The following is a 19,990-nucleotide window of genomic DNA, read 5'->3' on the forward strand; positions in this document are numbered from 1 at the left end:
AGCACCCCAGGTGCATCCTCCCTCCCCTAGTGGGAAATTCTGGGAAAGCCAGCCACCTTCTGAAGTTCCATTATATCTTGGGTCAGATAGTCCTCCTCTTGACATTGGGTGTTGTCCTTGTGCTGTCAGAGAACCTGGCCCTAATGCTCAGTAATAGGATAAGGGAAGGTTCTAGGGTCTGGGGGAGGGGAGAGGAATGTCAAGTGTGGGAAGTCAGGCATCCCTCCAGGCTGAGCAGAACTGTAATTGATGCCAGATGAATGGGGCTTTGCCTCAAGGTGTCAATATGGAGCTGTTGGGCAGAATATTTTTTAATAATGATTTTTGAAGTTTAGCACCCAGTGATCAAGATCAATTAATTCTAACTGGAAGTTCTCAGCAGGAGTGCATTGTTGAAATCACTTATCTGTAAAGCCTGCTATCAATTACAGAGTTGATAAGAGATGCTGCCTAGGTTGGCCTTGAGCTGGTAGCAACAGTTCCACTGTTGCCTCTAGCAAAGTTTCAGAACTCTAGGTCTTTTACCCCTAAACTAAAAAAAAAAAAAAAAAAAAAAAAAATCCAGCTTTCAGAGGGATGTGTAAGGCTTCCTTTTATCACTAGGAACCTCTGTCCTTTTTCCTCAGTATTTTCCTGTTTCTCCATTGCTGTTTTGCATTTCAGTGCCATGTCCCTATGTTCTCTTTTACCTCCCCCTCCTGAATGATTTCTTCAAATCCACTCCCACTAGACTTGCCTTCCCCTCTGGGTGGACCCACTGGTGGGCATCTCATGAACCATGTACAGAGAGGATCACAGTCTTCCCCTCCCCACCATGGGGGGTTTCAGCATCCACGCCCCAGAGCTCCACAACTCCAGTGACAGTCACCCCCTCAGCAGCCCATCCTGCACATTTTGGTCACCCTGACCTACTTGTCTCTGAAATTCCCCTCTGATACTTTCTCCTGTCATCCCAGCTTCTCCCTCCCTTTTTCCCAAGCTCTCTTCAGATCTCACTTCCTCCATATGGAAATTGGAACTCTCGAACCCTAGTCTCACCAACACTCTCTGGCCCTCGTCTGCCTTCACCCCTGCTGCTGAAAGCACAGCTTTGGGTGAATCCTATAGTCTCATCTCTGTTTACATGGGAGCTTCTGCTCACAAGAGCCTGAAGAGGGATGCCGATCTATGAACTCACCTTTATCAGGGCCTTCAATGTTGCAGAACAGAGCTCACTGCTTTTCTCAGGCCCATCCCTGCCAATGCCCCTGCCCCTCCCAACACCCACCACTGTGCCCTCTCAGGTCTTCACCCCACTCTGATTTTACAAAGAAAACAGAAGGGAGCCCCCTCAGCTCCTCCACCATCTCATCCCCGAATCCCCCAACCTCAACCCAGAAAAACCTTCCCCATCCCATCTCCCACTCACCTTCTTCACTGGGTTCTCTCCTCCTTCAAGGCCTCACACACACATCAGCACTCTCTGGAGACCTTCCTCTTCCATAGTAATGCTCAGTTACTGTCAGCCATAGTTACCTTTATCCCATGCCCCTTTACATGGAATCCACCACTCTGCCTTTTGCCAAAGGATAGGTTTTACACTTTTCATTGCATTGAACACACCATTACAATTATTTGTCTATACACCTTTCCCTTCTACAGGATGACAGGCTCCTTTAGGACAGGGAATGTATGTGTCTTATCTTTGAAGACAACGTATAGTGTCTGGCATATAATAGATGTTCAATAAATATTTGATGAAATAAATACCTAAATAAGTAACTGACTTCTCAGGTAGCTCTGTGATATCAATATGTTCATCTACCTATGGCAGCAATTAGCAGCACTTCCAGAGATTTTAAAACTGAAACACCCTGACTGCAGGCAAAACCAATTAAGTCAGAATCTCAAGGGGCCAGACCAAGCCTCAGTCTTTTTTTAAAGCTTCCACTGATTGCAGTGTGCAACCTGCTTTGAGAATCATTTGTTTATAGAAGGTAGAAACTCAGTATCTAATTCAGTATGTTGTGTTACAGCAAGAGCCTGACTCTAATCTAGTAAGAGAGACAAGCAAACCAGAGACAGATTCTTGAAATGATGAGCAATAATGAATTTGGCAGTGAGGCCAGTGGAAATGCATGAGGAAGCAGGGGCTGCTTGCCGCCTGCCAACAGGGTGTGTGTGTTGTCAGCTCATGTCAGTCTCGATCTAACTAGATCATTGATAAGATTTTGGAGAAAAGAAAGAGGACCCTGGTGAGTCAGGAGGACAGGCTGTGCCGAGGTAAGGAGCAGAGGAGAAATCACCCAAGATTCTCATCTAGTGACTTTTCTGAAATAAATCTTCAGTGTCCGTTCCTGAACTTCAAGTGTTTTAGGTTAAGAATGGTCCCTAAGGCCGGGCGCGGTGGCTCACGCCTGTAGTCCCAGCACTTTGGGAGGCCGAGGTGGGCGGATCACCTGAGGTTGGGAGTTCGACACTAGCCTGACCAACATGGAGAAACCTCATCTCTACTAAAAATACAAAATTAGCTAGGCGTGGTGGCAGCGTGCACCTGCAATCCCAGCTACTCAGGAGGCTGAGGCAGGAGAATAGCTTGAACCTGGGAGGTGGAGGTTGTGGTGAGCCGAGACCGCACCATTGCACTCCAGCCTGGGTAGCAAGAGCGAAACTCCGTCTCAGGAAAAAAAAAAAAAAAAAAGAATGGTCCCTATGAAGTAAGTGTAGACCAGGGCTTTGCTCTCTGAGTATGACCCATCAGTCTAGCCTGGGAACTTGCTAGAAGTACAGAATCTTGGAACTTCATTTTTAGCAAGATCCCAAGGAGATCTGCATGCACATTCATTTGAGAAGTACTGTTCTGGACCAATCTAAAGCAGAAGTGCAGCGATGGTCTGAGATTCGGCATTTCTGGATGATCTCAGGCAATGCAAATGCCGGCAGTCCAAAGAGACTCCATATTTGGTATTTCCTTGTGCCAGCCAGTAGAATTAGCAATCACTGCCCCAGCCTGCCCTGTCCCCTGGTTATCTGTTATGAATCCCTTTGTTTCAAGTGAAAAGAAAATGAACTCATAGTAAATGAACTGAATTTGCTCACATAACTGAAGTAGTCAGAGGTACAGCTCACTTCCTGGGAGCCTTGATATTGTCACCTGGGATCCAGGTTCTCTGTGTCCTTGCTTGGCTTTGTGTCCGTTCTCCACCGGTAACCTCCTGGCCCAACTCTCATGAAAATGGCTGCATTGGTTATGGACCGTCACCCCCACTGTGTCCAAGGAGGGCTGCTTCCAGTCACTCTCTTGTTTGTTCATTTATTTATTTATTTATTTTGTGATGGAGTCTCGCTCTGTTCCCCAGGCTAGAGTGCAATGGCACAATCTCGGCTCACCGCAACCTCCTCCACCTCTTGGGTTCAAGCGATTCTCCTGCCTCAGCCTCCCGAGTAGCTGGGATTACAGGCACCCGCCACCATACCCAGCTAATTTTTGTATTTTTAGTAGAGACGGGGTTTCTCCATGTTGGTCAGGCTGGTCTCGAACTCCTGACCTCAGGCGATCCACCCGCCTTCTGAGTCAAGTCTGTCCTTTAACTGGATAACAGTGGGGGGTACGGGGATGGGTAATGCCAACAAGCTTGAGACATGCTGGGCTCACCCGAGTGACCTCCACCCAGACCTCATGACTGACGATGCTGAAAGGGCAAGTTCTCCAAAGAAAAACCAAAGTTCTTCTGGGGAGACAGCAACAACTGCCATGGTTGCATCCCATCTGAGAGGCCAAACAGGGAGCTCTGTCCCCAATTCTTAAAGTGCAATACAGTGCTGGTCACCAGTTCTTAAACAGCAATACAGTGCTGGTCATGTGGGTATTATAGTATTTCTCTTTTTTTAAGATGGGATTTCAATCTTGTTGCCCAGGCTGGAGTACAATGGCGGGCTCACTGCAACCTCCGCCTCCCAGATTCAAGCGATTCTCTTGCCTCAGCCTCCCAAGTAGCTGGGATTACAGGCATGCGCCACCACGCCCAGCTGACTTTGTGTTTTTAGTAGAGACGGAGTTTTTCCCATGTTGGTCAGACTGGCCTCCCAAAGTGCTGGGATTACAGGCATGAGCCATTGCACCCGGCCTACGGTATTTCATTTCAAAATTTATTTAACATGAATCCAGGGAGTTGAGTTGCACCTTTGATCACAAAGATGCTTCCTGAAAAACCGATTTTAGAAATCCTCTACAGAAATCATTCACCCTACATCCACATCCCTGATTCCAGGGAAAAGCACTCAAACATTACAAAGCTCTTTTGAAAACCATAGCTAATTTTTGGTCGGAAAATAGCCAAGCTCATTCAAAGTCTTAAGTAAGTAGTATGAAAAATAGCAAGATACGCACTCTACATTTATCATGGAGAATGGCATGTATTAATCCATTTTATTAGCTCATTCTGCAGGTACTAATCTATCCCCAACCTTTGAAAAGCCTCCTCAGAAACTAGTATTTCAAACCTCTAACATTTAAGGGACAAAACACAAGCTCCTAAGAGGGTGTCACCCAACCTTTCTAGGAAGTAATGTCAACCAGAGAAAGTAGGGAAGGAACGTTCCACCTGACAATGTTGTATTGTTACTCATTTTTTGTTGGGTCCCCACCTGGGCCATAAAGTTCTTGAGAATGAGAAGAACAGCAGCTAAGATTCCTTCCTCCCATCCCTGACGCTCCGCACCCATAATATGGCGGTGCTCTGCTAAACGGCCTCCCATGGAGCTGCTTAAAGGAAAGCCTGGCCCTTTCCACCTGGATGTCCCCCAGCATATGCCCTCTGCCCCCACTCTCCGGGTTCCTGAGTCCACTGGCCTCCTGTCCTCTGGTTTGGGGGTCAGGTTTGGCCAGCAAACCAGGTGGGCCACAGGATTTTCCCCGGGATTTATTTCCTAGTCCCATCTTTCTGGGCCGCAATCAGCATTAGCTTCAAGGTCAGAGCTCCTGGCTGGCAGAACTCCTAAAGCCACAGTCATCGTGGGCTCCAGGGACTGCTTTGCCATCATCCCAGTCAGGCCTGATGACTGCAGCTTTGAGCGCCTGGGGCCCTGGATGCTTCCAGTCCCGAGATGGATTCCCATGTATAGACCACTCATGATCTTTCTTCAGGCACCCTTTAAGTATGTTAGCTGTTTCCTGCGGGGCCCTGAGTAACACACACACTTCATTTAATTTTGCAGAATATAAAATCTACATACACACACAATTTTTTAAGAAAAACTTTACTTTTCAAATTTACAACATGTCAATAACCAAGAACTTTAAAATAATGACTTAAAATGTAGAAGATACTCAATAATTGTTAGTAAAATGTTTAAAACTAGTTGGAAGAAGATTACTTTTGGGGGAAAAAAGCTGTTTCTGCCACTGCCCATTAATTTTCCACTTTTAAAATGATCAAACTTTAATGCAAAATATAATGTGCATAAGCAGAAAATGGAAATAGACTGACTTTGCATATGCTTAAGCTGAGCACATTTTTCACTGCCTCCTTTGAGACGTTAACAATATTAAACGCTGTCTTTACTGGAAAGTTCCTTCTGAGAAAGACAGGAATATTTCCTATGTTCTGTCAGTCTTAGTAATACATGGTAAGCTGGTAACGCAACTCAGAGGCCTGAGCAGAGAGGCTGAAGTCGGCACCGGCGCCTGGGCTGTTCCCAGGAGACTCGGCTGGCTGCGTGGGGTCAGCGCCGTCCAGCAGGGCGCGTCTTTGGAGAGGGCGTCAGCTGCCCCGGCGCGGCGGGTGCTGCTGCGGCGGCTGCATCTGGAAACCGCGCGCGCCGCCCGCCACGGGCGAGCCCATCGCCCACAGTTCACGCGCATGGCGCCGGGGGTCGCCAGTAGGCCCAGCGATGAGGGGGCTGCGGGCTTGCAGTAGAGACCTGCGCTTAGCTGCTGGTGCGGGGCAGGCCTGGGGCAGCGCGGGGCGAGGAAGGCGGGGTCCGGCTCCACGCGGTCAAACGGGGACGCAGGCTGTGGGCAGCGGTGGCGGTGGAGCGGGAGTACGACCAGAGCCATGTGCGGGGCAGCGACCGGCAGGAGGGAAAGCCCTGCGCGAGGAAGGGCAGGCCCAGGCCGCCCAGGGCTACGCGGCCGCGAACGGTTGAGGGACGGTCCTTGTCTCTGGCCTGGTCCCGCAAGACCCCCGCGCTGCGCCGCCTCCCGGAGGAAGGCAGCTCCTCCTCCTGCGCCCACCTCGCTGGGTACCCAGTTGTTTCCCAAACTCACAAAGCGCAGACATCTCCCAAGAGGACAGGAAGCCTTCAAAGAGGCGCCCCACACACTTTTATCACCCAGACGAACACAGTGTGAGTGGAAGTTAACATTAACTATGACGCCAGAGCAGCGACCCCATCAGCCTACGATTATCGGGGCAGATCTCACCTCCTGGACAGAATCAGCTTCTTAGGTCTCAGCCTTACGACATCAGGGTCCCGGAAATGCCAATAAGCCATCCACGCAGACCAGCACTTGCCCAGGTAAGCAGGCAACGGGGGGCAATGCTCCAGGAGGAAGTAACCCACCCAGAGTTTTCTATGCACCTCTCTCTGCCAGCACCCCTGAGATAAAGAAAGCACCGGTCCTGTAAAATATTGCAATTATGGTGTGCACAATTTTTACCCCTTTTCTTATGGAGTGAAACGTGCTCCCCAGTGAGTCTACATTTAAGTACAGGTACTATCTGTTCTGTGCATAAACTCAATTTGTGCATGTGTGAGGGGGTCTCAGGGCTCAGACTGTACACGATGTAAAAGATTAAGTCACAAACTGACATTGGACTGGAGACGGGACAAGTGGGGCTGACCCCACGGAAGAGTGGAGAAGACCATCAACCGGTAAATCGAAGTCCATCTTCTAGGAATACAAGACCGCCAAATGTGTACTGTAAACTGAAAAAGCAAGTTTCAGAATAGTAGGAAAATGCGATCCCATGGGGGGTTGGGGGGAGAAACTCCTCTATATGACTGTAAATACAAAATGTGTGCGGCTGGGCGCGGTGGCTCACGCCTGTAATCCCAGAATTTTGGGAAGCCGAGTTGGGCAGATCGCCTGAGGTCAGGAGTTCCAGACCATCCTGGCCAACGTAGTGAAATCCCGTCTCTACTAAAAATGAAAAAAATAGCTGGGCCTGGTGGCGGACGCCTGTAATCCGAGCTACTCGGGAGGCTGAGGTAGAATTGCTTGAACCCAGGAGACGGAGGTTGCAGTGAGCGGAGATCGCACCACTGCACTCCAGCGTGGTGACAGAGCCAGACTCCATCTCAAAAAAAGAAAAAAAGAAAGCGAGAAAGAGAGGAAAGAAAGAGAAAGAAAGAAAGAGAAAGAAAAAGAAAGAAAGAAAGAAAGAAAGAAAGAAAGAAAGAAAGAAAGAAAGAAAGAAAGAAAGAAAGAGAAAGAAAGAAAGAGAAAGAAAGAGAAAGGAAAGAAAGAAAAGAAAAGAGAAAATGTGTTCAAGGGAACGCAGGACATATATCTGAATATCTGAAGTTGGGACTGGAGCAGGGAAACTGTTTTCATATGCTGCTTACATTTCTATGAAATAAGTTTTAAATAAAGCTATAATGCAGAATATAAAGGGTTTTACACTGGTTTGATTAAAATAAACTCGGGCCATTTTATTCCTTCTCTTAAAAGCAAAAAACAGGCCGGGAGCGGTAGGTAACGCCTGTAATCCCAACACTTTGGGAGGCCAAGGCGGGTGGATCACTTGAAGTCAGGAGTTCAAGACCAGACTGGCCAACATAGCGAAACCACGTCTCTACTAAAAAATAAAACAATTAGCCAGGAGTGGTGGCACGCGCCAGTAATCCCAGCTGCTTGGGAGGCTGGGACAGGAGAATCGCTTGAACCCGGGAGGCAGAGGTTGCAATGAGCCGAGATCGCGCCACTGCACTCCAGCCTGGGCGACACAGCTAGACGTCATCGCAAAAAATAAATAAACAAACAAACTCTGGCCATGTTATTCCTTCTCTTAAAAGCAAAAAACAGGCCAGGCGCGGTGGCACATGCCTATAATCCCAGCACTTTGGGAGACAGAGGCAGGAGGATCGCTTGGGCCCAGGAGGTCCAGGTTGCAGTGAGCTGCGATGCACCACTGCACTCCAGCTTGGACGACAGAAGGATACCCTGTCTCAAAAAATAAACAAACAGAAAAGCCGCTCCCTATTAACTTCAAAAGACTCTGGAAAATTAACTCGATGTGTGCACAGGTAGAGGCCATCCTCTCCCAAACTTCAGCAACAAACTAGAGCTCTAGATTGCAACCTGGCTAGCTTGAAATTCTAAAGCTTTAGGAGTTTTCCTGAAAGGCTGTTAAATGTATTTCTAGCTCCATTTGTGGCGAGCAGTTTGAATCTGTAATAACTCAGCACCCATCTCTCAATTCCTTACTCAATAAATGAACAAGGAATACAACTTTTTTTTTTCTTTTAACTTGGAATAGGGGCATACTTTTTAACTTGGAATACAGTTGTTTCGTTTTTGCAGAACCTGGCCTAATTAGGCGGCACATTAAAACCTTTGTCCCAAGACTGCAAAATTTTGTGTTACCGTTTATACCTGGAGATAATTAACAATTTGGTTTTGAACTTTTTATTTAATGTCATCTCCAGCTCCCAAGACGAGTCTGCAATTGCCGGTCAAGTTTCCCTAAACGGAAACACTAAATATGAGAATCGCTAAACACGAAAGAGTTCTCGGAGGTAGAGCCACCACCGGTTCTTGAGGATGTTCCCCAAGCCCGGCGTCTCCCCGCGCAGAAGCCCAGCCCTCCCACGTCCGGGGTTCCCGGCGCCTGGGTTCCCCGCGCTCCGCCTCCCCCGGCGTCGGGCGCAGCTGGGCGTCAAGCTGGGCGTCAAGCTGGGCGGGGGTCCCTTGCCAGCCTCTGGCGCTCGACCTTCGCCCCACCTGGAAGGCGCCGGATGCGAGACTCGCCCTTGGCTCGGCCCGCGGCCCCGGCCGGCGCCTCGCCCTTCACCTTCAAGTCCCCGAGGGAGCTCGGCAACTCGGCCCAAGGACAGTGGCCCAGCCCAGCCGTCACCGCCGGCAGCGCGCTCCGGGTCTGGCTCTGGTAGTCACTGGCGTATCCCCCATCCGGCCTGCTCACGGCGCTCCAGGCCTGCCCCGCGCGCCGAAACCCTCCGCCGGACGCGGAGGAAAAGACGGTGGTGAGCGAGGCACGGCGATGCTCCGACTGCTGAGCGGGTCGCCGAGGCCGAACCCGCCACCCGCGTTCCGGGCCAGTCCCAGCCCACGGCGTGGCCAGCGCCCCCGCCGGTCCAGCAACACTGCGGGCGCCCCCGGGCCGCGGGGCCTCTTCTGAGACCATGTGGCCCACAGAGAACCTAAGCTCCCGCCGCCGGGCTCCACCTGAACGGCGGAGAACTCGGGCGCCGAGCATCGCCCGATCCCTACCCGGCAGCGGACGGCTACAGGGTTTGATTTTCCCCTCCACAGGAAAGAAGGTGCAGAGGCACAAATCCCCTCCTCTTCCCTCAGAGGAAAGCCTGTCCCAGCGGTCGCGCTGAGACCTTCGGAAGCCTTGGCGCGGCAGGCAGGCCCCAGAGCCGGTGCACCGCGAAGTGGCATTCTCACCTTCGAGTCACCGTGGCTTAGGCCGAGTAAACGAGCATTTCGTCTAGCGCCAGGCGGGCCCCGGCACCAAGCTAAGAGCTCAAAACTCCTCGAAGCGGGCGCGCGACGTCGCGGTCCGAGCTCTCCTCGCCCCACTCCCCCATCAGACCTAAGATCTTTTACCTTTTAAATTAAAGTGAATCCAGATCCTTGTTAATGCGGCCTAATGTAGCAGCGGGAAGAGTGTAGTTCCCTGGCGAGGGGAGCGCGCTCCGGTGACCTCTAGCGCCTCAGACGCCCGCGCAGGAGGGACTCCCGCAGCCCGCCCGGGACCCGAGGGCAGGAGGGTGCGGGGAACGGGGCTGCCACTGCGCCTAAGGCTTTCCCCTTTTATAGGCTTTAGGGAAACAAATCCTCTTTTCCTAGTGGATGTAAGAAGTGAGTGAATTTAAAGTCACAGCCACGGCGGTAAGCGGCCCCAATTGTCTGGGTTTCATAATGCTGTTAATATACACACGTATATGTGACAGCACTTTGCAGGTATACATACATATATATTATATGTATTTTTTTTTCATATGACGCTTGCATCAATATTCCGCGTGCTGTCCCTCCCCCACCCCAACCCCAATCTGTTTTTAAAAATCCACCTCCGCAGAAGAGGAGAGGAGTGCTTCAGGGAAGGGTGGAGGCATCGATGTCCTCACCTTTCCCAGTGAGGAATCGAGACTTCCCGCCTTCGCGATGGAACTAGAAAAGGGTATGTAGTCCTGGACTTTAAAAGACAATTAACAGAAGTGGAAATAAGGATGTAACTATATTCCGAGGAAGAGCGGGGCAGGAAATTCTTAGCTGTCGTAGCAGAAAGTAAATGTCTAAAACTCATAAGCCTAAAATTAGCCATGCAGGGACATTAATTAACCACTAGACAAGCAGAATTATTAATGTAGGTAATGCCCAGTAGGGGGAAGAAAAAAGGAATTGATTCTGACCTGTGGCACTGGGGCTGGGGAGAGATGGAAACTTCTGACAACTCTGTTTATATTTCAAGCCCATCTGCAATGTTGTTTGAGTTGTTGTAAGCGTGTGCATCATTTACATTTTTTAAATTATTTTTAAATGAATAAAACTATAACGTTTTCTATATCCACAGTCTCGTTATTGAAACTACAAACCTAAATTTTTATTTTCTATTTTTCCTTCCTGTTATCTCAGTAAGCTTTTTCAGGTCAATATTCTTGGTGCGCATGTGCGCACCTCTGATCCTTACTATTGTATTCAAACGTCCAAACAAATATTTATTTTAAAAAGCAGAAAAATCCACTATATAGGGGGCAGCTATGAAATTGCTCCTTCCATTTTGCTGGTGTCTAGTAATTTTCTTCTATCAGTCCGTCCATATCCATCAGTTCACAGAAATAACTTCCGAGGACTGAGGGATTTAAAAGCCTGCGGATCGCGTTTCAGTATTACCTGGAACTACTGGAAGCCAGAATCTTTTCTTAATTTGCCTTTCTCCCCATTACACTCTGCTTATTTCTCCTCAAGAATTCAGACCCTGTTCAGTTCTCAAAAAGTAAACGGTATGGAAATCGATTCAGGACTTCAGAAGCCATACTGGTGGGAGGAGGGGCTAACAGAAAGATAAATGTTGGCAAACGTGATATCGCATTCAGTATGTCCCAATTAACTGTCCCTTTTATAAAGATCTTAAGATTTTCATGCAGGATGGGAGTTCTTGTGTATTAAGACATTCTATACAAAGTTCTCCAACTGACAATTATTTTTTTATCATTTTATAATCAAAGAGACTAAGCTGTCCAAAGCACAAAGTAGAACACAGATGCTGTGTCTCCAGCAAACACAGACCATCTTATAAGTCTGTAAAATTCTCATTCCACTAAGGAAAGCACCCGGGGAAGGCGAGTTACTGTTGTTTTTTCTTTCCCAATGGAAGAATGAAATTAAATTCCCCAAGTCAGCTGAGATAGAGAGAGAGACATAAAATCAAAAGATAGGAAGCCGGAGAGAGGGAGAGAGATCACTTTCTGTGGCACTGAAGCACTCCCTTCAGCGTAATCTCATCTAATCCCTACAACAGTTCAGTGAAGCTTCCGTCATTATCCAGAGTCAACTTTGGCAAAATGTTTTACCGTCACCCCTACTTTTTACAGATAAGCTGGCTGGAGTGCAGAAATAGTCGGTGATGTCTCCAAACTCACAGAGCTAAGTTTCTGAGCCAGGTGAACCTCTGATTCAAACTGCAGAGATTTTTCTTCTTACGGAGGACAGACACTGCTAGCTTTATTCATAGAGCTATTCTCTCTAATCCTTGCTCCAGTAGTTTACAGTCTGGGGTTAAATTTTTGTGTTCAAACACATTATTCAAGAGAAAGGAATAATAGTCACCAGGTGACTGCCTCTAATAGAAAAGAGAGGCGAAGCAGGAACTCTTGAGTTTCCTTGCAAGTTGCTTCCAGCAAGTTATTCAGTCAGTTTTCTGAGCAACCGGTAACTGAAAATAATTTCATTTCAGGTAATACTGAAAATGAGACAGTCCTTAACCAAGAGCAGAAAACTGCTGGGTTTAACTTCACACGCACCACAGTTCTTTTTCTTGCCTAACAAGTTATCAGGCTTATGGGAGGGCACTGACTTACAGAACTGGGATCCACAGCACAGCTACTGATGTTTATTTTTTTTGTTATCTGAACCTGCACACAGAGAGTATCCTCACAAGATCATCTTTTGGAGCAACATCAATTTGGGGAATACTTGTTAGGAAGTCAACTTTGGCAAAAGGTTTAAGACTTCGATTCAAGTGGAAAAAAAGATGGTCAAAGCTAAAATTTCTTCAGCGAGAAGAGATTTTGTAAATACTTTATTTAGCCAAATGGTTTCTTGAATCTTAGCTACAGAGAAATTTTTACATTAAAGAACATCATGATTATCACAACTTATTTAGCACTTGCGTGTACTAAGTGCTGCACTAAGACATTGTAGTTTCCAGTGTCTTGAACCAACCTGGGAAAAATATCAGTGGTGAGGGTTCAGTGTTTGTATATGGAGGATGGTGCAAACTGAATTATTCCCATAAAGCTGCTTGATAATTCCAGAGAAAGCACACAGCCACCTTCTCATTAGAAGGAGGGTAGGGATAGGTGTTATGGTGAAAACCTGAGATGCTGCTGGATCCCGGGCCAGAGGACCTAAAGAAATACTCTCTCCATTAGGAGCCCACCCTGTGGAGGAACTTGAGCCTACTCCAGATGTGGGGACTGGGTAGGAACATCAGTGCCATTTTTCTTCAGATGAATATTGTGGACCCAGAAGGAAGCACCTTGTAAGCAGGAAAAATAAATTTGTGCTGAAATAATGGATGTAAAATACTTCTCCCTGTCCACTATTGTCAAAACAAATCAAAGAGGAACAGGAGGAGCAAGGGAATGTTGAACATTTATTATGTGACAGGCACAGTATTAAAAACAAAATGAAATGGGACATTTTTAAATGTTAGGCTGAGATGATGTCTTTTGGTTCATTGCACCCTTTCCGTTTTATCTGAATTCCTTTGGCTTGTATGTGCTTTTCCTAATATCAGTACAAATTCAAGCTGATATCTTCTGCAGCGTGATTCAAACTAAAGATACAATAATCTACTGATAAGAATAATAAGTAAATTGTTTCATTGTATTATCTCTTAGCTGCTTGTATAAGTAATTTACAAGTTTATCTGTAATTTATCAGACCCACCTGGTAGCTTTAATAGAGATGTAGTCAGTATTCTCATGGGGGAAAAAATACCCTCTTCCTTATTGCTCCGGATGTCTCAAAGGCATGCACATTCTGTACTGGCATCAAGTCTGGCTATCTTAGCTCATAAAAGAGCTAGATTCTTACCTCCTAATGTAATTCTAAAGTACCAAATTACACATGGGTAGAAAAGCAATGTATCCTTTATGTGTATTTGTCTCCAAAATAAAACAGTAAAAACTTGAGACAGATTTAATATTTTGTCTCAAAAATTCACTAGCTGGTACCTGTGGTCACTTCATCTGAATCTACTTGAGGAAACAGAGGTCTGCATATTTGGTGATGTCATGGGGGTATCCAGGCACTTGGTAATGTCACAGAGGGGATTTATGCGTTTGGCGATGTCATAGCTGGTGGTGGGGGGAGGTCTGTGCACTTGGTGATGACATAGAGTCGTTCGACCTAGGCAGAAGTTTTACATTCTGTCGTTCACTTTAAAACTATAATGGTCTGTAATGGACCCCAAAGCTCTATTTCTAATTTTGCCACCAGGGCCCACATCCCTGTACTTTAAAATGAGAAAGGGTTTAAGGATACCAAATGTTTTGGTAATTTAAAACTACCAAAAAAAAAAAACATAGTTAGAAGGAATAAGACCTAGTATTTGATAGCACAACAGAGTGACTATAGCCAATATTAATTTAATTGTACATTTTAAAATAACTAAGAATATCACTGGATTGTAACATAAAGGATAAATGCTGCGGGGAATAAATACCCCATTTTACATAATGTGATTATTACACATTGCATATCTGTATCAAAACATCTCATGTACCCCATAAATATATACCCCTACTATGTACTCATAAAAACTAAAATTAGGAATTAAAAAAAATCACTAGCTGCTACCTGCAGTCACTTGATCTGTGTGCTTGAGGAAAGAGAAGGAATTGGCTTGATGCTTCTCACCCCCAAAAAATTATTTGTGAACACCAATCCCTCCATTCATGTAAATGCATGAACATTACCTTAACAATTTTAGCTCTTACTGCTTTTCCACCTGCACCTAGTGAGTAGTTAAAGATGTAATTTACAGGACTTTAGATCTTTCCCCTAAGAACTCTTTTTCTTTCTCTTTTCCGTACTTATCTTAATATCGTTAAGAGATGGCAGCCAAGGGTAAAACTGAGTCTTCTTGGGCTATGATGAAAATGCCAAGTGTAATCTGAGCACAGCCCTGAACTTGGGCTGGTAGCCCTTCTGTCCACTTTATCTACTGGGAACTCTTGGGACACCCTGCAGGAGCTCAGGCTGGAAGCAGAAACAACCCATCTGAGCTAAGAGAAAGAATTTAACCTTTTTAAAGGAAGCCTGTTGTGCCTGACAGAATAAACTTACCTTTCCTCACTGAAACTGTCTATCCTTCACATTCCAGGAATCCCTTCTAAAAAACATATTCCATGCCCTTTTTCAAGAGAATCCAGCCAATCATTTCAGCTCAGACATCTCTCCCATGTAAATGCTGGAAGCTATCCTCCAAGCCTTTCCTTTTTCTATAGCACTTGCTGCTAAGGATAATTATATGGTTTCTCATCAACATAATGTAAATTCTCCCAGTGCCCATGAATACATACTGGCCCAGAGGAAAACAGGTGAGAAATATGTCAAAAGAACTTGTAATACAAGCCTTCATATACATGGCAGGGGAAGGCCTGGTGCCTCCTTTTCTCACAAAATGGGAAAAATAGCACCTAAACCTGCAGGTTTGTTGAGGCTCACACTGTTTAGAATGGCATTGAACAAACATCTGGCACAGGAAATGCCCATTATAAGTCAGCTGTTTCCATTTATGTCTCAACCTCAAATGTGGTGAGACGTGCCACAGCAATTAGTATGGCAGATTACAGGGGCTGATCCCCATCTTTTACTCACAACCCTGTAACTGTTTCTTCTTGATAAAGTAATGATGGTGATAGATAGGGACAATACATACAAACCATTCATGGATTCTCCCCTAAGTCTGTGCAATCGTCCGTATATGTATTAAATCTAAAAGAAAAAAAAACTAATCAAATAAAATGCTAAAGTGTATTAAAAGTTGTCATAATGCAAATTTTATTTTGATTAGTTTCTGTGACTCCTTTATCTTAAACTCAGCGACGCTTGCCACTTCCCAAAGTGTAAAGATGTGAAGATTAAGGTAAACTGAATGTTGAGGAGTGTAAAGAGATGGCAAAACACAGATAAAAACATCCGAAAAGCCTCTGTGGGCAGGTCAAGCTTATGATTCAACAGTTAGAAAACCAAAATTACTTGGACATCCCCTTCTACTTAAAGTGATATACTGGAATTGAAAATATTAACCGTTAGTTTTAGAAACTAAGATTACTTGAAGTAGGCTCATTCCAGAATGCTTTTCTTTTTTCCTTCCTGAAACAATTACATCAAACTTAGATATCCTAATGTTTATTTTTAGATATACTCCTTAAAGGCATTTATGTTCACCCTTTTCGAGGATGAGAAATTTACATTAACTAATAAACTTAACATTGATCTTAAGAACTGGTTTTTGATAAGACTAGTGTGACAGAGGTACTAGTAGAGCAAAAAAGCAGGATTCCAGATTTTATTTTTTAGAAGATTGAAAAAACACACCCAGGACAACATTTCTTTGATCAATAAACTTTCAGGAAATGGAGGAAGCTGTTTTGGGACACATTCAAAGCTAGTTAACTTGAACTTGGAAATAGGGTTTTGACAATCCAACTATGGGAAACAAATCTCTGAACAAATTTTAGATGAAACCTCACCCCCCCCAAACTGTTCAAGTGGCAGACAAAATAAATTACCATAAATTATATGCCAACACACCTTTTAAAAAACAACAACAGCAACAACAAAAACCCAGGAGTCTGAGGATTTCCTTAGCTCCTCCAGGAAGTGTGTAACACTGCTTCTGGCCTGCAGGCTGGGGCGGATCAGGGACCTGTCACACGTCAGGATAGTTGCAGTAATATACCGCGGAGCTGGCGTCGGACACCACCGAGGAAATGGCCCCGTGGCTGTCGGGGAGATTCACACCGGAGTCATGCCCCTGATAGGGGAGGCCCATCTCAGGCTTGCACACGAAGTGCAGATACTGTTCAAATTCCGTGCGGTCCACCTCCCCGAGGAGCTCGGCGGGCTGACTGGGGTCCGTGCCGTCCCGGCAGGGCAGTGCCTCCGGAGGGGGCGACGGCTGTCCGGGGCCCGGGGGGTGGTGCTGGTGCTGGTGCTGGTGCTGGTGCTGGTGCTGGTGTTGCGGCTGCATCTGGAAGCCGCGCCCGCCGCCCGCCCCGGGCGAGCCCATCGCGCCGTAGTACATGTGAAGGGCGCTGGGTGGCGCCAGGAGGCCCGGAATCGAGGGACCCGCGGGCTCTGGGCCGAGTCGGGGGTGCATGGGACCGGCGGGAGGCTCCGGGGGGCCAGCGTAGTCCGAGACCTGCGCGTAGCTGTAGGTGCCGGCCGCCGGGCAGTCCCCGGGCATCGGGGCAGCGAAGAAAGCCGGGTCGGGGTCCACGCCGTCCAGCGGGGACGTGTCGGGCGTGGGCAACGGGTAGCCGTCGAGCGGAGGCGCGCCCAGACTCTGGCAGTCGCGGTAGTGGCCGCCCATGTGCGGAGGCAGCAGCGGCGGGCCGGCGGGGAAGCCCTGCTCGGGGAACTGGAGGCCCAGGCCGTCCATGGCCACGCGGCCGCCCTCGGGGCCCAGCGCGGCCGCCTGCGGCTCAGCCAGGCCGTGCAGGAAGCCGCCCTCCACCCGCTTCAGCCGCTTCACCTGCTTGCGCCGCCGCGGCCGGTACTTGTAGTTGGGGTGGTCCTGCATGTGCTGCACGCGCAGCCGCTCTGCCTCTTCCACGAAGGGCCGCTTCTCGGCCAGCGTCAGCGCCTTCCACGACTTGCCTGCACAGTGGAAGGAAGGGGGAGAGGGGCGCAGGGCTTATCGGCTGCGCTCCCGCTCCAGGCCCCACCTGGCCCCACCCGGACGCACCTCTCCCCTCAGACCTTGAATTGCGCAACCGGGGTGAAGTTAAAGAGGGCGGTCTGAGACTCCTGAGTCCGAGCCCTTGGGGAACACCCGTCCTCTAAAGGCACCCCTTTCTTTTGGTCTCCTGGAAGCGGCTTTCCACTCACCCATCACCCGGTCGTTCGAAAAACAGAAAAGGACACCTAGCTAGGGAAGGGGTCGAGGGATGGACACAACCGGCCCAGTTCAGGGCCAAGGGTGCTCTCACGCCGCCCGGAGGTGCCGGGAAGTCGCCTTCCCAGAGCCGTTGGACCCGCGCCCCCGGCCACCTGGGGAATCCGGGAGCCGGAGAGCAAGGCGGAAAGCTGCTCTGGAGGGTCGGAGAGCGGGAAGCGGGAAGGGAACCCAGAGCCTTAAGAAAGGACGTGGCCGCTACACACCCCTGGTCTTGGGCGTCAGGCTCGCAAAGAACACTGTTTGGGATTTAAGATATCGGCCTAGCGATTCGCGCCAGCGCGCCCGGCCGCCTGGGTCTCCGACTCGGACTCACCCAGCATCTTGCTCAACTCGGCGTTGTGCAGGTCTGGATTCTGCTGCGCCAGCCGCTTGCGCTCGTCCTTAGCCCACACCATGAAAGCGTTCATCGGCCGCCGGATACGGGACTCGCCCTTGGCTCGGCCCGCGGCCCCGGCCGGCGCTCCGCTGTTCGCCGGCGCCTCGCCCTTCACCTTCATGTCCCCGATGGGGCTCAGCGACTCGGCCCAGGGGCAGGGGCCCAGCCCGGCCATCACCGCGGGCAGCGCGCTCTGGGTCTGGCTCTGGTCGTCACTGGCGTATCCCGCATCCGGGCTGCTCATGGCGCTCCAGGCCTGCCCCGCTCCCCTCAACCCTCCGCCGGACGCGCCGCCTCCCCCGACCCGGGGGAGGGGGTGGGGAGTGAGGCACTGAGATGCCCCGAGGGCTGCGCGGGTTCCCGGCCCGAAGCCGCCGCCCGTGTTCTGGCCTGTCGCGGTCTGGTCTACAGCGTACCCAGGGCCCCCAGCCGGCCTAGTGACACTGCGGGCGCCTCTGGGCCGCGGGGCCTTTTCTGCACAGATGTGGCCAATGGAGCGGCGAGGGCGGGCCGGTCCCGCGTCGTTAGGCCCACGCCCAGGCCGTGGTCCGAGTCCCACGTCCCAGTCCAACCCCACGCCCGCCCCTTGCCCCTCCCCCGGCCCCGCGCCCAAGGCTACACCTGCCCCCGGGAAAGCTAGCCGGAGCTGGGCTCTGGCGCCGCGTCCTCTCCCACCGGGGTTAGGGAGACTCGAAAAGCCGTCTGGGAGGGCTGATTGTACCTTGGAATCGACGTACTTGCCCAAGGTCGTTTAGATGAACATACTGAGCGTCCATTCTATTCTCTTTAAAGCACATCTTTTTGTAGAAGCCGAGGGTGTTTCAGTGGTGGGTGACCTAGTTTACTTCCAAGGAACTGCATGGGCATCTTCAAATGTGTTTTCTCAAATGCGAAAGACACCGTTGATAATAAATTTAAAAATACAATTTTTCCCCCAGGACTCAACTTGCCTGTGTTATATTCAAAATGCTGTGTCCAAGATAAATCCCAATTTTCTAAAGCAAGATTAAATATGGAACGACGTTCTGTATCCAATATTCCATCACTCTGAAGAATAAAGCATTTACTCATGACAAGCCAACCCGTTTTTATGTGTATCTTATTATACACATCATGTGAAAGTACGAAAATGTATACATGGTGTATATAAGATACGCATAACAAAACTGTTTCTCGTATGTGTTCAGTAACAGGTGAGCCTTAATACTGATTTCTAAAATGTAAAGACAGCAGCAATATTTGTCTAAATGTCCGAGTTTGTTTGGGGGAAGAGAACAATCTGTTTTAGCTGCAAAGTAACTGTGGTTCTTAGAGTCAGTTTAAAGCGGTTATTCTGGCAGATAATTAGATTTCTATACGTTTGTTTAGACTGGAATGAAATCTGAATGACTATTAAACTTGTGTTTCGATCTGGAAAAAAAAGTTTTCAGTGGGACTTTTAAAACAAGCCGTTATGCAGCACTAAGAAATGACACAGCCTGCCACTGCTATTCCTAGCGCCCTCCAGCATTAGCAAAGGAGCATATCCTCATATTAACCCTGAGGTAGACTCTTATCTCACAGGAAAGGAAACTGAGGCAGAGAAGTTAAGGAACTTGATGGAGACTACAGCGTTGAGAAGGTGGAATTCACACCCAGCAGTCCGCCTTCAGACTTGCAGCTCTTAATAATCACTAAGCCAGGCTGTTGTGTTTGTGTATTTGTGTTGGTTTTTGAGGGCAACTAACAGCCATTCCTGCATAATTAGAGATAACTTTGCAAAGAAATCAGTATACGAATCTCCAGAACAGATTTTCTTTATTATGAAGGCATGATAAAAAAGTAGAGTTTACACCTGGAATCTGAGAAGTAAAATGCTGCTGCTTTGAGTGTGATACTACAACAACAAGACCGTCTGTCCAGTCTTGCTTATTAATGGCATCCATAAAAATACAAAACTTTTGCAAACTCCTGGCCTTCAGTTTATCTGGCATTGCTTTTTCTCAAAAGAACTCTTACACAATTATTTTAAGCCAACTTATCTTTA

The 19,990-nt window shown here is 48.2% G+C and overlaps 1 protein-coding gene across 1 annotated transcript; it reads right to left on the minus strand.

Annotated features, from left to right (window-relative positions):
- Positions 1-14,188: 14,188 nt before the first annotated feature.
- Positions 14,189-18,411, minus strand: SOX17 (SRY-box transcription factor 17). The gene is made up of 2 exons (XM_031013581.3): positions 17,902-18,411; positions 14,189-17,287 (listed from the first exon to the last, which is right to left on the minus strand). The coding sequence occupies exons 1-2, from the start codon at positions 18,206-18,208 to the stop codon at positions 16,338-16,340; spliced, it is 1,257 nt and encodes a 418-aa protein (XP_030869441.2). The 5' UTR covers positions 18,209-18,411; the 3' UTR covers positions 14,189-16,337.
- Between the last annotated feature and the right edge of the window lie 1,579 nt (positions 18,412-19,990).

The sequence above is a fragment of the Gorilla gorilla genome, chromosome 7 (assembly GCF_029281585.2).
Source record: "Gorilla gorilla gorilla isolate KB3781 chromosome 7, NHGRI_mGorGor1-v2.1_pri, whole genome shotgun sequence".
Classification (NCBI taxonomy): domain Eukaryota; kingdom Metazoa; phylum Chordata; class Mammalia; order Primates; family Hominidae; genus Gorilla; species Gorilla gorilla.

Coding starts and splice junctions, on each gene's coding strand:
- SOX17 (XM_031013581.3), bottom strand. CDS start 18,208: ATGAGCAGCCCGGATGCGGGATACGCCAGTGACGACCAGAGCCAGACC. Junction 17,288..17,901: donor CGAGTTGAGCAAGATGCTGG/GTGAGTCCGAGT, acceptor TCCACTGTGCAG/GCAAGTCGTGGAAGGCGCTG.